At 28.7% G+C, this 18,792-nt stretch overlaps 1 protein-coding gene and 1 pseudogene across 3 annotated transcripts; one reads left to right on the top strand and one right to left on the bottom strand.

Annotated features, from left to right (window-relative positions):
• Positions 1-3,516: 3,516 nt before the first annotated feature.
• On the bottom strand, positions 3,517-9,343 carry LOC146926215 (uncharacterized). 2 transcript variants are annotated; one of them, XM_085758586.1, is made up of 11 exons: positions 8,588-8,625; positions 7,487-7,662; positions 6,632-6,816; positions 6,279-6,516; positions 5,939-6,189; positions 5,776-5,853; positions 5,080-5,245; positions 4,852-4,949; positions 4,601-4,677; positions 4,142-4,318; positions 3,517-3,742 (listed from the first exon to the last, which is right to left on the bottom strand). In XM_085758586.1, exons 2-10 carry the CDS (start codon positions 7,659-7,661, stop codon positions 4,147-4,149), a joined length of 1,440 nt encoding a protein of 479 aa, XP_085614712.1. In that variant the 5' UTR covers position 7,662; positions 8,588-8,625; the 3' UTR covers positions 3,517-3,742; positions 4,142-4,146. The 2 variants fall into 2 exon arrangements, with proteins under 2 accessions (XP_085614712.1, XP_085614713.1); XM_085758587.1 differs by having other exon boundaries at positions 7,487-9,343.
• A 1,485-nt stretch (positions 9,344-10,828) lies between these two features.
• LOC146926214 (dirigent protein 22 pseudogene) lies at positions 10,829-11,696 on the top strand (annotated as a pseudogene). The gene has a single exon (XR_015034048.1). The product of XR_015034048.1 is annotated as a dirigent protein 22 pseudogene (transcript).
• Positions 11,697-18,792: the final 7,096 nt, after the last annotated feature.

The raw sequence follows: 18,792 nt of genomic DNA, 5'->3' as shown, positions 1-18,792 counted from the left end.
ATAATATTAAAATAAGATTTTAGAAAATAAAAGTTATTTAAACAATAATAACTAAAAGACATATTAAATTCCTTAAAAAAAGACATATTAAATTAATAAAATTTATTATAAATTAAAAAAAAGTTCTTTTATATCATTTTATAATAATTAATAATTATACTAAAATAAAATGAAAATAAATACTGAAATCTAAAATAAAATATATACTAAATAATATATAAAAAGATATATTGAATTAATAAAGGCCGAAAGTTGTGTAGAAAACTCAATAAATAAAATAACATTTCCCCTAGACTATGTGGGGTCCGAATTTTTGGTAATTGTCAAAAAACAAAAAGTTAAGAAAAGGTTGAAGGTAAACAATCTCAACCATTCAATTCTTTTAATAATATATCAATGGTCAAAATATGCCTTTCCCATGGTGAGAAAGGATTAGACCTTCCCATGGTAAATGCCACCTACTCTCTATACCATTCATATAATTAAAAGGTATGACCATTATTTTCATTTTTGAGTTTCACCATTTTTTTTTTACTATCTGCAATTAACTAAATTAATAATATAAAAAATTAGATTATTGCACATCAATTCACGATTTTGTTACAACATAATTAACTTCCATATTTAAACAAATTAATTTCTTATCGCAACGCTATAAGTAAAATCTTACAAATTATTTAAACTGAAAATCATGTGTCTTTGATGGACAAAATACAAGCCCAATACAGAAGCACATTTCTCGAGGTTCATACCCATATTTATGTTAATTTAGAAAGATACTACCTCCGTTCCTTTTTAAGTGTCACTTTTTAATATTTTACACAAACCAAGACACTCAATAAATGTTACTTTTTCTTATACAATAATCTATACTTTTACTATAATAACCTTAATCATTTCTTATCTTATTTCATATATTTCTCTCTCCACAATAAATAACTAAGGGTAACGTTGGTAAAACAACATTTATTGTTGCATTGAACTTTGAAAGTGACAGTTAAATAGGAACAAAAAATTTCCCCAAAAGTGACACTTAAAAAGGAACGGAGGGAGTAGCATATATTATAGTTTTAAGTGTATAAATCATCACTATCAAAACTATCATTATCAAAATTAATTACTCCCTCCGTCCCGGAATATCTGACCCATTTTTTAAAAAAAAGTGTCCCAAAATAACTGAGTCATTTCAATTTTTAATACAACTTTCATCATTTCCAATACAATATAACTCTAATTAATACTACTTTCATCATTCCCAATACAATATATTCCACTTTCCCCTTTATTTATACATTTTTCTTAATCTGTGTGAAAAACCAAACTGGCTCAGATAAAACGGGACGGAGGTAGTATAATAAAGTACAATATATCAAAGTTTTTTTTTAAGATGAGACAAATTGTAATCGATACAAAGCTAAATATATGTATTACATACATAAGAAGTTGTTTATGATAAAAAGTTAAAAATAATTATTAAACAGGGGTCAAGTAGCTGTTGGTGCAAAATTTAAAATAGTTATTAATTTAATATACACAGGACAAGTTGTCGCTGATACAAAGTTCAAAATATTTCTTATGCACAGGACAAATTATTTATGATAATAATTTAAGAATAATTATTAAACAAAGACAAGTTGGCATTGATATAAATTATAAAATAATTATTAATTGTTATACATGGGAGAAATTCACCATAATAAATAAAAAATTTGAAATAACTATTACACATGAAGTACAACTTATTCCCAATAAAAATTTGAAAATATACTTTTAATTTATTATCATAAACCGAAAGAATATTAGTTGCCAGAAATCCAATTTTTTTAGTAAACACGAAAGAAATTGTCGTTGATACAAAGTTTAAAATAATATTCTACATCAAACAAATTTTATTTGATAAAAATTGAAAAATAATTATAAAAATTGTATTTTAAAATAGTTAATATGCATGGGAAGAGTCATCGTTAGTAAAAAATACAACAATAATTATTTTACATTGTACAATTTATGCTAATTAAAATTTAAAACAAATATTTTATACGGGAGAATTTGTTCAAATAAACAAGATAAGTTGTCACTGACTAAACTAACGTTGATACACGGGACAAGTTGTCATTTATCAAAATTATTCATGATAAAAAGTTTATCCTATTTATAATATCACCTAATTTCAATTTTACAATTATATAGTATCTTCATCAACTAAAATGAACTGGATAAGTGGGCATTATCTAAAAAATTTCTAAATAATGTAAATACACGAGAGAAGTGGGGATTGACTCAAATGCACGGGATAAGTTGTCACTGATTAAATTAACTTCGATACATGATACAAGTTGTTATTTATAAAATAAAAAATGTTCTTGCGAAAACGTCTATAGTATTTAGAACATCACATCACTTTAATTCTATAATTATATTATACCCTCATCTATAATTAAGTTATAATTATATTCTCACCCCTATTTTTGACAACAACAATTATATTAAAAGTTTTTTTTTAAAAAAATTATATACAATATTCTCAAATACAGTACAATTTTTATATATCATTATCATATTTTATTTTTGTAACTGTTAAAATCATTAATATCAAAACTATCATTATCAAAATAAATTATACATAAATCCCATATATTAAAATTTGTACTGTCTAAACCAGCCACCACTACCGGTACCCGTGCGTCAGCACAGGTATTTTACTGATCAAAATACTTAAACAAAATTTATTATGATTACAAATAAAATAACAGAACATTAATATGGGTTAGGCATGTATCAGAGAATTTTTACATTAATTCTTAAAAACAATACATTTAATAAATAATTAATGTAATGTTGGTAATTAACACATGGATTAAATTTTAAATAATATTATACATCAAACAAATTTTATTTGATAAAAATTGAAAAATAATTATAAAAATTGTATTTTAAAATAGTTAATATGCATGGGAAGAGTCGTCGTTAGTAAAAAATACAACAATAATTATTTTACATTGTACAATTTATGCTAATTAAAATTTAAAACAAATATTATATACGGGAAATAAACGAGATAAGTTGTCACTGACTAAACTAACGTTGATACACGGGACAAGTTGTCATTTATCAAAATTATTCATGATAAAAAGTTTATCCTATTTATAATATCACCTAATTTCAATTTTACAATTATATAGTATCTTCGTCAACTAAAATGAACTGCATAAGTGGGCATTATCTAAAATATTTCTAAATAATGTAAATACACGAGAGAAGTGGGGATTGACTCAAATGCACGGGATAAGTTGTCACTGATTAAATTAACTTCGATACATGATACAAGTTGTTATTTATAAAATAAAAAATGTTCTTGCGAAAACGTCTATAGTATTTAGAACATCATATCACTTTAATTCTATAATTATATTATACCCTCATCTATGTAATGTTGGTAATTAACACATGGATTAAATTTTAAATTCTAAAATTATAACTGTACCCGTGCGTTAGCACGGGTTTTTTTACTAGTTGTACTAAAAAAACAACACACTCTTAAAATCATAGTAGAATAGTACAAGAAACATAACTTCATATAATTTTGTGCCTATTGATTATATGATAGTAACTATATTTAATATGAAATTGGCATAGTAGCTATTACAACTATAGTCTAAATCACGATTGTTGTATTTTTATAAAGTTCACCATTGTTGTTTATCTCCATTTTTATCACAAACACATTCGCTGCCTCATAAAACTGCAAAAATAGTACAATATTAGATTATGTTAATTGAATAACGAAACTAATGTGCAGTTTCCCTTCATTGGTTAATTTATGCATACACTTACAAGTTTAGTGATAGTAGTAGTTCAACCCAATGAAATGTAAAAGGAAACTAGCTACTTTACTATATTTCGATACAATAGATTTTTAAAAATTTGATTTAAAAGAATTGAGTTTAAATTGACAATTAGACTCATTTGATGAGATGTAAATATCAAGTTAATTAGTCATTTGTTTCTATGTGGGACATTAACAAGGTTGTGTAAGTTTCTTACGTTTTTTTTTCTTTTACTTTCCTTGTAACTTAACTTTCTTTCTATTATATATATATATATATATATATATATATATATATTTAAAAAGTATACTTACCGCAGCTAAAATGTTTTCAAAAACTTTGACTCCCTTGGTCCCATGGACTCCTTGAAATCAATAGCACTAAAGAAATCCGTAAGGTAAGTCATTAGTTCCATCTTTGGCTCAAGACATGGATCAAATAGTTTCATATATGAAACCATTGTGTTTTCATCAAAGCCACCAATGGTATACCTACAAAATGAATAGATAAGTTTTGTTGTATAATATTAATATAATATTATTTTTTATTCAACTCTAGTTTAACACAATTCTTTGTCTTTCTAAATTAGTTTTGAAATATGATATATTCATATTCAAATTTTGCATATTAATGGTTTTAAAAGTTTACCCCATACTATTCTTCTTTAAGAAAAATATTCTCTGCATATTTGAATCTTATTTTAGATAGGTTTTTTTTTTTGAAACATTATACTTCCAACCAAAAATTGCAAAAGTTAAGGCATGAAGTCTTACTTCAAATGGTCAAATCCATTGCATCTACCATTCGTATGAAGGGAACCACTTTGTTCCATTGTAGCAATTTCAAATCTCTGAAAATATAAATGACGATAAGTTCACAATTTTATTTATGCTTTCCAAAGACATGAAGCAAATTGACATTTTAGTTATTTTGTATTGTGAAGAAATAAATGCTTTTTGTACTAGTCAAAAATGTTTGTTGGGTAGGATTAGATGATATAAAATCATAAGCTAATATACTTTACCTTGTCTAAATTTGAATGTACAGAGATCCACATTTTATGGTCTAAATCAACCATATCAACATTTTCAAAGTAGTCAATTTCATTGGAAGTACTATCAACTGCACACACAAAATTGTTTAGCCCAGATTGTTATTTTTTCAATCCAATTGAAAAAAAAACTGAGATATCACACATGTCATACCAAACACAACCATTTCCACCACAAAAAAATAAAAAAATAAACATCACCTTTCATTTGTACTTGTGATGTGTAAAAGCCAAGAGAGCTCATAGGTTGAAAATATTTGATTGCATCCTCATACTCAAATGACTGAATAGTTGTCTTCTCAATATTTATACATTCAAACATTGTACAATTATCTTTGACATGATGAATTTCCAATGATGGTTTCATCTGGCATAATATAAATGTTATAAAGAGAATATGACTTATGATAAATATAAAACATAAAATAGTAAAGTTGAAGGTATATCAAATATTCAGGATGCCTCCAAAAAATGGTAATGACCATTTTATCACTTGAATAGTGGTGCATTTGTTTTTTGAATTTGATAACTATAGTCTTTAATGATATTAATTTGGTTACTGTTAAGTTTTAACTAAGTTAATATTTGTTTGATTTATCTTTTTTCTTTGAAAGCATGTTTTATTCAAATTCCAGTATAAAAATTTCAATGCAATACAAAAGATAATTTTCCCTAATAGTAAATAAACACATGCAATGTGACATTAATGATTTAAAATAATAGAAATAATCTATAAATCAATTAAATTTTATAAATTATGTAATTTCCCATATAGTCATATTATGCCAATATGTATGAAGAGCATGTATGCATGACAACATTAGCATTTAAAGATAGTAAAACATAGTTGAAGGATGTGATTAACTTTTTTTAGTATCCACAACATATAAATTGTACCAGTTTTTGTTCCAGGTGACCATTCTTCTGGGAGTGTGTTTTCTGAAAAGCTTTTAGTTCTTCATCTTGTTGCACCGACTGAAAAAATGAATTAATGTTAGTTGAATATAAATAAGATTACTTTGTGCTGTTTAAAATATTTTTATTCATCAACTTCAACAACCTGTATTATGGTGTATAAATTCTTGAATGAAGCACTAGAATTATCTCCGTTTTGGTCTAAATCTGGTGGTGCCTCTATATAAACCGTTATCTTGTTCTCATCAGGAACGCCATTTATATTGTCTAGAAATGAGAGGTCTTGGTTTTTCTTGCCAAGAGCCAATTCCAATAGTTTCTTATGTATACGGTTTTTCTCACCCTCATTTACCTTTGTCTTAATTGGATGGGTATGCACTTGTTGAGTGTCTTGATCTAAAAAAACAAGTAATATCAATTTATTTTTATTCCCATTTGAATGAGTAAAAACACTATTTATGACTCATGTATTTTAAATGCTTCACCTTTCTTCATAGTTTCATATGATGGACGAGGTCGAACTGATCTCCATTTCTTATTATATCGCGGTACATATGTATCAGGAGCTATTGGTGTAGACGCGAGTAAATACACTAGCTTGCTTGTTTGACTACGGTCTAGTTCAAACCAAAAATGGTTATTATCATAATAGTTCTCCGCAATTACTGGTCCAAATTTAGCTTCAGACAACGGACGACACTGAAGTCCGACACAAACTTTTACCTTAAAAATTCAATAACAGCAAAGTATTTATTTTAATAAGCCTTACATGAATCATCTTCACCATCATATAAAATATAGTTTGTTTTGTAGCTAGACAACAATTAACATATGTTACCTGTGCAGGAAATTGTGTTTCGTCGGAGTAATCATCATTAATCCATGCATAAGGGTCTATATACATTTTCCCCGTACTAGATGCCTCAAAAATCCCATGAAGCTTTCTATCAGTATAATTGAATAGAAACAAAGGCAACCCACAATCAATTTTCTTCACATAAGAAAAGTGTTGAGATGGTAATCCTATTAAAACAAATAAAACCCATATTAGTTACTAATAAGTGATCCAATAATTCCACAATCAATGAGGAGAAATCAATGTATAATGCCTAAAATTGATAGCTTCAATTGTAAAACAATCACTTTGAAGTGAGTAATTGTTGTATAAATACAACATCGATTTTCTTTTGCAAAATACAATTTTTAGTTACCGTTAGAGTCATATTAAACGTGCATTTAGTTATGCAGTGATAAACATTAATTTTGATTTAATTGGTTAATTTATAATCCTTCCAAATACTATGGTATTTTATTGAATAATTTATGTATCTGATTTTTAATATAGTCAAAATATATTAGTTATTCAAAGAAAGCCAAAAAAGAATATTTACTTATAATAGTTACTAGAGAAATTACATGGATGGTTTTGATTAAAAAAATTCTTTTGTATGTGTGTACATGTCAGTAAATTTGAGAATTAACTCTTTGTTACTACAAAAGCTAAAATAATTAGAATCGAGTTTGAGATTTGAGTCAATTCACAAGTTGGAAGCAAAACATAATAATTTATAGTTAAATCATGTTAGACTAACTCAGACGCAATTTTGATAGGTACAAACATAGAATCGAAAATAAGATAATAATTTGTTTATTAAATATACTACCATAAAAGCAATAAAATGCAGAGACTAACCAAATAGTTGTTTTGATAGACATTCTTTCATTGTACTCCTTGTGCATCCAAATATGACCCCACCAAGTTGATTCTTATTCAAATTTCTACCACATAAAGTCTTTCTCACTAGTTTTTGTGAGATAGGTTGAGTCCTTTTGACATTAAAAATGTGTGTTTTCCTTTCTGTCCTCATCCTAGCACAAGAGGAGAAACTTATTTCATTAAAGCATTTATGACAAAAAGGAGAGCACAAAGAAAAGTATAGGATTTTAAAGAGTTCAATCGAATAAAAGCTAAAATCAACATATTTTAATATTTTGAACATTGTCATGACAATTGAAGTATATTGAAGTAAATGCTTGAATATTAGACCCCCGACAAATTTACTGTGTTTGTACCAAAAAATTAGTGCGTGTTTGGTTCTGCATATTGACGAAAAATAATTTTGAATAAATTGATTTTAGTTAAAAAATGTTTTGAATGTAAGGTTACTTATGTTTATTTTTAGATACATTCACTTAAAAATGATTTGAACGAACAATAAACTTTTGTGTAAAAAAATTAAGTTTATATTCAAAAACTATATATCATAATATCAATTTGATAAGCAAAATCAACTACAATCGACCATTCAAACTAATAAAAACCAATTTTGCTTCTCCTATTGGTTAACCTAACCCACAATATCAATTTACATTGACATGACATCGATCCTTGAAGTTTAGCAAGCTTAACACCAATTGAAAAAACAGAACACCAATAAACTTAAAACAAATAAGTTTTAAGAAACAAAACATTAAAATCCTATATTCCTAATAAGTAACTCCTTGTTTAGAAAGCACAAGAGAATATGTTACAACATTATCAACCACAAATTCAAATCGTGTAACAATTATTTATTTATTTTGACGAAAATTCAAACCATGTAACATTGTACTCATTCAAAAAAAAAAAAGAAAACTTAAACAAAAAAAGAAAAGAAACAAAAGAAAAAAGCAGAGTAAAAAAGTATACGCAAACTCCCTAATCTCTAAGTTTGCTAGCATACAAAAAAGCAAGAGAAACAAGAGTTTGCTAGCATACAAAAAAGCAAGAGAAACAAGACAAAAAGAAAAATACTTGTAGAGAGTTTTATTGTAAAAATAATGTTAGCAAAGGAAACCCAACACAAAGTAGTAAATGTAAGGAAATATTTATATAGCACAAATTGCTCATGCTTTTTCTAAACATATGAAGCATCTCATGAATAGTACATTTTCTTACACAACCTCATCATTTGTTCATGTGATCAGATTTTGTGAGTTTAATAAGAAAATTTAAAAATACTGGGAAGACACAGAAGTCATGTAATGTCCCATTAGTTTTGCTCATTCATACGATTATTAACATTTTATCAATAAAAATAATATAGTTTGCATGCTATATATGTTAGACATGGATTTGTCATTTCTATGTTAAATGTCATATGGTTATAACGCAAAGTATTTATCCTGAGTTATACATGACCTTTTTATTTATATTAAAAAAACAAAATATAATACAATTATCAATTAAATATGAATGACTTTGGTTTAAATATAAGCAAAATGTACATATATAACCAAACGGTTAGTTTAAGTGTTTAAATAGTTTCAGTTAAGAATCAATTGTTTAAGATAATTTGTGTTCAAATTTTGGCTGAAATGATTTCCTTTCTCTGAAAAGGGGAGAATTAAGAAGAAGAAAAAAAACTCTTAAAAAGGAAATGGGGAGTAGGTTTGTGTACTAAAAAAACAGAACCATTCACTTTAAAATTTGATATAAATCTCATAATATATGGATCCAACCATCATTGATTCCAATGAAGAGGAAACGAACTAAGAAAATACTGGATTTATTTAATCTCTAAAATGAGTAATTGATTATATAATTAACTAACTACTTGATTAGACATTATTATAATAGGATAATATTATGAAATATTGATCTTCTGGATGTATGCAGCGGCAAATTGGACCTTCAAAGTTTGTATTACATTGCTTTGTTTATATTTTTAATAATTAAATGTCTTTTTCCTTAGAAAATGTATTACTTCTCAAACATCAGCAATTTTGTACTGTTTGTGACTTTTATTTAGTCATTGGCAGCTAGTTTCAAACACTCCAACATGTTATCACACTTTGAGCTTTCAAACCAAATTGTAAATTTGACTTGTAACTAATTAAATCTCTATTAGTTGGATTGGTGTGATGTTTTACCTATATGGTTTAATTTTTTTTCGTTATTAAATTGCCTTATTTTATTTCTACTAAAAAATAATAATAATTCTACCGAAAAATTGCCTTATTTTATTTTCCATGGGGTCGACATCATTAATAATTGAACTTACATCATTTAAGTAATCCACAATTTTAAATTAGTTAGACTATATATTATTATACTATCCAAGGTGCTATTTATAATTAGGTCATTTTTTATTATTTGAAGGAATTAGGTCATTTTTTCTTATTTTGTTGACTTAAGGCTTTTTAATATAAATGTGATTTTTAAATTTATCAATATTACATTAATCCGAGTAGAAATGAATTCATATCTTTAAAGTAATATCTCATATTCTAATTTTATGGATGAAAAATGTCGTTGAGAAGGTAGACTCTACTAAATTGGTCAACCAAATCATAGGTGCTGATTAATTATCGACAAAGTCATGAATACTTTAGTTAGAGATGTTTCGTATCAATAGTATAGTTAGAAAATGTGATTTCTCAACTTTTGATTCGTAAAACTAAAAACATGTAAAAACAGATAGTGTAGTTCAGCCATTGGTACTAATCTAGTAAAAGGAAATCAAAATTTCCGGCACAGCATCTTCATCCTAATAAAGAATATTCAAACATATAAAAGGCCAAACTAGTCCTCACAATGACCTCATATAAATTGGTCTCTAGTTGAAATTTCCATCCATGTGACCAGAAGACTTCATCTTTGAATAAAAAATATTTTAATATCTACAACCCATCACTCATGTGGATTTTAATAATGCTTGGTATTATGCTAAAATTGAACACCTAGTCTTGAGAGATTTCAATAATTCCTATGAGATAATGATCATGAATTTCACTCTTATCATTGTATTATTATGCAAAGAACAATTCTATTTAATCAGGCTGGATCCAAACCTAGTCGCATAAATATATATAAAAAAAGATACTCGTTCAACAAAAATATATTAGTCAAATTTTCAAGTCACTTGCAAAGACTGAACTTCTTTTAAAAATGGAATAAAAACTTTGATATTTTTCATTGTGTTTGGAATTAACTATATCATGTGTTAGGTCAAGGTTGCATGTTTCTATATATATCTCTAGTAAAAGATGCACTCACCACACCTACTCAAGGTTGCATGTTTCTATATATATCTCTATATACATCCTAAGTTTCCTAACTTCCCCTCACTATTCTCTTGTACTATTTCCACTTTTGTTGGATTAAAAGAGAAAATTTGCCTTAACAAACCATATAGCTATGAATACTTCCCAAAAACTTTTTTTCTTCCTTCTACTCTCTTTCTACACCCTCACAATTGTCACTGGACAAGATGAGACCGGTTTTGTAAGCTCAATAAATCCCAAGTTGCTTACAAAGAAAGTAGCTGCTAGCCACTTTAGGTTCTACTGGCAAGACATAGTGGGAGGAGCAAACGCAACCTCCATTCCAATCATTCAACCACTTCCCAAATTTAACAACTCTTTTAGTGCTTTTGGTTTGGTGAGGATAATCGACAACCCTTTAACCTTGACACCAAACTTGACCTCAAAATTGTTAGGTAGGGCTCAAGGGTTTTATGCCGCTACATCGCAAACCGAGCTTGATTTTCTTATGGTTATGAACTTTGCCTTGTTTGAAGGAAAGTATAATGGGAGTACCATTACTATCTCTGGAAGGAACGTCGCAAACGATAAGGTTAGAGAGTTACCAGTGATCGGTGGTAGCGGGGTTTTCCGATTTGCTAAGGGATATGCTGAAGCTAGAACAATCTCTTTTGATTTCATAACCGGGGATACCGTGGTTGAATACAATGTTTATGTTTCTCATCATAAATGATGATGTTTTGTATTGTCAATAACTTGGGATGATGCTCAAGCTTTGCATGATTTTCCGGGGTGTAGTTGAGTTCATGATTTAAACCCTTTTTATTCGTGTAACTGTGTTTGGTTTCAAGATTTGAATAAAAATTTACTGTTGGAAATGTTTTACTTACACATAAATTAGTCCTTGTCACGCTTTGTTTTGGCAAAGAGAGGACAAAAGAAGAGAGTGAGGTTGCTTATGTCAATGAAATACAAATACTATAAAAGATTATTAATTGTTATAAAAGATTATTAATTGTTATGTACCGACGGTATAAATAGTTTTTGCACATGCATCCAAAGCCAATTATATCATTATATTGTCTATCTGTTTTTTTAAGGAATGCTATTTGTCTTATTATATTTGTTGGCCAAATACTATTTTTGGTCTTTTAGTTTGACAGAATTCCCAAGTTAGTCCTTTAAGTTTCGAAAGTTTCAATTAGGTCATTTTAGTTTGACAGAATTCCCAAGTTAATACTTTAAGTTTCAAAAGTTTCAAATATGTCATTTTAATTGATAAACTATTTCACCGTTACCCCTGTTGTCAGTCTCCTTTTAACTGATGTTGATGTAGCCGTTAAGTTGTTGACTTGGATCAAAATTTTGCCTTTTAAAAGCTCGAGGGTGTCAAACTAAAATGACATAATTGAAACTTTCGAAATTTAAAAGACTAACTTAAGAATTCTGTCAAACTAAAAGAACCAAACATAATATTTGACCTATATTTGTTTCTAAACTTAATGTATAGTGTCATAGTGAGATGTAATAATTGAACGTATATGCAAAAAGAAAATTGTTACACTTGCAATATATGATATCAATTAACCTCTTAACTATATCTACACTACACGAGATTTTATAATCATATATTATTTAGTGTGTGTTTGGTTTCCCGTTTGCAACGTACAAAAACACAATTTGCACGTTTTCTATTCGTTTTTGTTGTGATTTTCAGAAGTTTCAAATAATAGTTTCTACGTTAAAATGGTTTTTTCAGTGATTTCCATCAAACTCGATTTACAAACACAGTACCAAACAGGCATTTAGTAAGCAGTGGGCATCATCATTTTATCAATCTAACTAGACCATCAAGACACAATATGTGTAGTAGAGAGAAATAAAGGTTAGGTGTCAAAATCACTATACGACGCTTTGGTGTTGGTGGGTTTTATTTTGGATGCTTTGTGTGCCAGGGTTGTTTGGCGCTTCTTTTGTTTTTATTGCTCTTGATCTTCATATTTCCTTTGACTAGTTGACTGGTAAAAATACATAGGTGATTCTTAACTTTAACTTCACATACTAATTTCTCCAAAGTTGACTCTTTTTTAAGAATGCAATTTAAGTTGACTCTGGTGTCTTATCGTCTATTAAAATTGCCACAATTTACTAGGTTCTTATTTTGCGAAAAACATGATGGATGTGGACTTTTCAATCAGCCATATAGAAAGGGTAATTCATGTTCGAGACTCCTATTCAAATTAGCCGACTTATCCACAACTCAATTAATTTAATGAAAAATATGTACTCCCTCCGTTCCTTAATGTAACCTCTCCTTTGCTTTTTTCACATTTCTTAAGAAAAGTTGTCAGTGTAATTAATGTGTCTGTTTTGTGTATTAATATTACCAAATTGTCATTTGTTTGTATGTGTAATAAATTTGATTATTCATATTTCAAGACAAATTAGTAGTATTAATTAGGGGTATGTTTAGGAAAAAAGTAATAAATGCATATAGTAATTTGAAAAGGAGTTTACATATAGGGACAAAAATAAAATCAAATGGGTGTTTAGATATAGAGACGGAGAGAGTATGGTGGATAGCTGAGTTGATGAGTTAAGTTGAATTTGATCTAGGAAAACTAACATTTCATCCTCTTCTCTAGTAGTAATAGTTTTTGAATTTCTAAATTGTTGTATTTGGATTTTCAAATACCATTTTGAAAAAGAATTTTTATCTATCAAAATTGTTAATAGATTGAGTCCCATCTTTCTCTTTAAGACGTTTTGCGACCCTGTCTAATATTGTGCAAAACAGACAATCAATTACGCTGCTTTTAGGATAAAACAAGTCCAACCACAGAAAATGACTCAATCAAACTAGTAAGAAACTGAATGATTTGATTTTCAGATCTTTAAAGCTTAGCAAGGCGTATAGAATCACATCTACAAGGATGCATACAATTACAATTTGGAATTGGTCTGTGTGAATTCACATCATCCCATAAAGTACGAAGCTCAATGAGTAATCTAACATAGTTTTGGTACCTTGCTTGAGATTGTTGATAATAGATCTCTAATAAGAAATGTGAACTCGATCCACCTTAGCAAAACATTCTTTCAAATCTTCCCAAGCAGATAAAGCAGTATCATGGAAAACAATAGTTTGCGTAATGGATTCAGTAACCAAATTGAGAATCTAGGAATGAAGAAGGTGGTTACAACGTTCCCAAGCTTGACGGTTAAGGTCATCAATGGCAGGTATGGGATTGGAACCATCAATGAAACCGAGATTGTTCTTCGCTCCTAATGCTTGTTGCATGGAATGTTGCCAAGCAAGGTAGTTTGATCCATTGAGGTTTGGAGTGATATCCAAAGAGCTAGTACCTTCACTCGGATGCACATAGTATGCAGAATCCGAATCAGAATTTGAAGGAGGAGGAGAAGGATTACGAGGAGCCATGGAAAACAAAGTTTAAAGGAGAAGAAGAAGATAGAAATTAAAGAAATTCGAACAAATTGAGCAAAAAATGAGGCACAATTTGAAGAAAATGAAGGAAAAAGGAGAAACGAAGGTTGAAGATGCTAAATCTTCAACAAGAAAACAAAGAAAAGCTTCAATGTGAAGCTTCAAGAAGAAGCATCAATGACGGAAACGGTTACAACTGACTCGTAACAAACTTTTCTCTCCTTGGGTGAAAAGTCACTGATACTATATTATGAAGGAACAAATGAATGAATCAATTCTCATTAAGTGTGATCAAAATGATAGTACAACTTATACAGGTGAAGTGAAGTACTAGAGGAACTATACTACACTAGATGTATACTAACAAATACTCTGATACAGGTAGTTGGAGGTAACTAACAGATAACTTCTGTAACAAGTTATCTCTATAACTAAGGCTTATTATCTCTAATGTCTTCATTATGCAATACTTTGCTTGATTTTCACGTGGTGGTTGAGCTCATGATTTAAGCCCTTTTTATTTGTGTAACTGTGTTTGGTTTCATGATTTAAATAAAAATGTACTGTTGAAAAATATTTTACTTACACATTATATATTAGTCCTTCTAACGCTTTGTTTTGGCAAAGAAAGGACAAGAGAAGAGAGGGAGGTTGCTTATGTCAATAAAATACAAATATTATAAGAGACTTGCGTTCATATTGTCTGTCAATTTTTTATGCACTAGCGTGTGTAAATTATAAACAATGTTTTGTTTTTTATATGAAATTTTGATTTTAATTAAACAATCTCTTTTGTTTCTGACTTTTTTTTTTGAAGGATTTTGTTTGTGACTTTTAAACAATAACAAACTATTTTTATCTTTAATCCATAATATAACAAATTAAATATAATAAAAATTCTTATATTTTCCAATAAAACCAACAATATACCATTCTTAGAAGCAAACTTGTTAAGGGTATAACGAGAATAACAAAAAAATTCAACTAAAAAAAATCATTTATTCCCTTTATATATTGTTATAGATTAATTGTTATGTACCGACAATATAAATCGGTTTTGCACATGTATCCAATTATAATGAGAAATGATATTTTGACAACTGTGCTGCATTTGTTTCTAAAGTTATGTACATAGTGAGATGGAATTGGACGTGTGTGGGTCCGCATTTTTTTCTGTTTGCGGCTGCACTTTGGTGGGATTGGCGCCACTGAAACAATATATGCTTTAGTAACAAAATTTGGTCCTTACATCATCTCTCTTTCAACATTACGACCATGGTTAAAAATTTCAAAGTTTGCTTCAAACCAATCTCTAATGGCGCATTGGAAAGTAGATTCATAAAGTAGAGTAATAACAATCTCTTTAGTATCATCCTTAATGTTCACGGAAGATATGTCTATGCACTCCTATTAGAGATGACTTCGGTGGTATTCTAAGAAATAATGTTGGTTTTTACCTATCAGGTTTTTCAAGTTATATTCACAATTCTTCGAATATTCTCCAAACTGAATTATTTGTCATTTACCAGTGCCTCTTGTTAGCTAAGTTGTGAACATTGATGAACTCATTTACTACTCTGATTCCTTACATGGTATAAATCTCATAAAAGGTCCATCCATGAAATACCATGTTAACTTCATGTTGTTTTCATTCAAGACATAAAATATTTGATAGAGCAAAACAACATCACTATTTGTCACACCCTTCGAAAAGGAACCAAGTGTGCGGATGTTATGACCAAGCTTGAAGCTTTATCGAATGTAGACCTCCTCATCCATCCTTCTCCTCCGGATGATATGCTGAGTCTTCCCAAAATTGACGCAACAGGAACACTTTTTTTTTTTTTCCCTCTAGAGATCAGTTCTTTGTTTTTCTCTTTTTTTTTGTAACCAATATTTTTTAAGGTGTATGTGTATAAAATTGTTACACAGACAATAAATGATATCAGTTAAACTCTTAATCATATTTACACCACATGAGGCTTTGAAATCACTAATTATAGATTACTTTGTTAAAAATACTTTTTAAATATAACGATTAGATTGATAAAATTTTAAAAGATTTCATTATAGCAATTAGCAAGACTCATTCAAAACCACTACATGTATAGTAGAGAGAAACAAAGGTAGGTGTAAAAATAACATTGTTATTGAAAATAATCTATATATGAGAGTGGGACAATAACTCATTCATATGGTCAATTTGTCGTATTGTTGACCTGTATATATCTTGTACTTATATATTTTCAGTATAATATCATAATACACACCCGATTAAAAAAATATTGTGTCATGACTTAGTCGACTACTATGAAAAAATTATTGGTCGAATTGACATTATTAATTTTTTTTATATAGGAATTGACATTAGTAATTTAAAGTGATAGAAAATTGAATTTCTGTATAAGTTTACGAAGATTTTGCCATTTCGTCTATATATAAAAAAAAAAATAATCTAAATTTGGGATAAGATTGCTATATTCCTCATCATGTTAAATAAGTTGAGCTTTTACCTAAACATAACATGTGTTTGACTGTGTGTCAGATATGGTTTCGGGCTCATATTGTAGAGCAATTAATTAGAATGAGTGAATAAGCATTTTCGTCTTTAAATTTATCAAGATCAATCAATTTCGTCTTTTAATATGTTGAAATAGCATGTTAGTATCTGAATTTAACAAACATTCATCAAATTCATCCCTTTGTCCAATCTCTCCGTTAGGAAGGCTGATGTGTCAACCTTCATGTTGTGTTGTGATATCCATATGTCCTCCACGTGTACAAAGGCCGTTTTGCATGAAACGTTTCAAGTTTCACTTTTCACTTTCAATTTTTCATTTTTCCTCTTTTACCCATCCTGCCATCCTCACATTTCATTCAGAAACATCAAACCGGTCCCGACTCTTCTCATTCCCGCTAAAACTATCATCATCTTCATCTCTCCAAAAGCTATGATTCTAGCACCATCGATCATTGTTTGAAGAGCCGTTTTGAAGGAAGATTTCTTAGTCTATGAAGGTTAACCTTTTCCTATTCGTTTTTCCATTCACGACCGTTCATTATCTCCATTGTTTGTGACCCTTTTTTTCATTTTCGTTTTCATTTTTATCCATTCGTTTTTATCCTGAAATTTTGTTTGATGTTTGATTTGTTGGTCACATAGTCACACGTTTAGTAGGGTTTGAGTTCATTTTAGGGTTTTTAGTTTATAACTTAAAAAATTGTTTTTTTTCTTTTCATTTTGGTTACTAAAATTGACGAACATGAGAAAAGTCGTGAAGGAATTAGTGGTTGATTGACACAATTACTAAAAAGGGTACATTTTTTATGGTAGTGAATTCTGATTCGCATTGTGTTGTTGATGGACAGGTATGCCACATAGTTTTGTTCTGCTGTTATAAAATATAAGGATGGATTTGCTAGTAAGTGTGATAATTTAAGGACTGATTTGATTGAAAATTTTATTGTCGGGTGTAAATACAAGGAGGTATGGCATGAGAGGACCAATTATTTTAACTGAGAGGTCTAAGCAAACACAAGTGAGAGGTCCTGCTCTAACACATACAACTACTCGCGGACTTATTAGAGTACCATATCCTGGTTATGAGCCATCTGATTCTACTCAACCCCAATTCATGGAGTTTATCCCAACTAGGAATTCCAAAGAAGTAACGAATCCTGTTTAAATCATGGCTTATTTATTCTACAAGTCCTTTTGGATATGTAAATATTTAGGAACTTCCTGTTTATGACTTATTTATGCCCTAGTTAGGTTGCTTTTGGCTATGTAATATTTAAAAGGGTTAAATATGTTTTTGGTCCCTATAAAATTGCGACCTTCTAAGTTTAGTCCTTACTTAATTTTAATAGCTTTTTTAATCCCTACAAAAAAAAAATTTACTTATAATTTTAGTCCCTGCTAAAATAAATTTTGTTTAATTATCCTTAAACTCTTAAATTTTTTAACGATTCTTTTTATACAAGTTTAGAACACTATGAAAGGTTCATTTACAAAAATCTATAATTTTTTAACATGAAATAAATTAAATATGAATTTTTTAAAACGACAAAAATTTAAGATATAAGTAACAAAAATATGGACGTAGAAATCAAATTTTTGCGATATTTTTTTCGGAGGACCTTTTACTAACGTTCTTAACACGCCTGTAAAAAATTGTTGAAAAACTTAAGAGTTTAAGCATAAATTAAACAAATTTGGATTGAGTAAGGACTAATATTGAGTGCAGAAATTTTTTGTAGGGATTAAAAATGCTATTAAAATTAAGTAAGGACTAAACTTACAAGGTCGCAATTTTGTAGGGACCAAAAACATAATTAACCCTATTTTAAAAACATCCTTCTATGACTTATGACTTATTAATGCCCCATAGTTGGGTTGCTTTTGGATATGTAATATTTCTGCACTCGTAGTGCAATGACTAAATTATGAAACAAATATTATGCACTCCAATTGTGTCTCTTTGTTTTTTAATTTGTTCTGAACATATATGCACCTAGGATCAATT

This window comes from Medicago sativa, chromosome 4 (genome assembly GCF_051527215.1).
Source record: "Medicago sativa cultivar Bolivia chromosome 4, Bolivia_mono, whole genome shotgun sequence".
NCBI lineage: Eukaryota > Viridiplantae > Streptophyta > Magnoliopsida > Fabales > Fabaceae > Medicago > Medicago sativa.
Note: the sequence above shows the minus strand (reverse complement) of the source record. Positions and strands in the feature narration are given on the sequence as shown.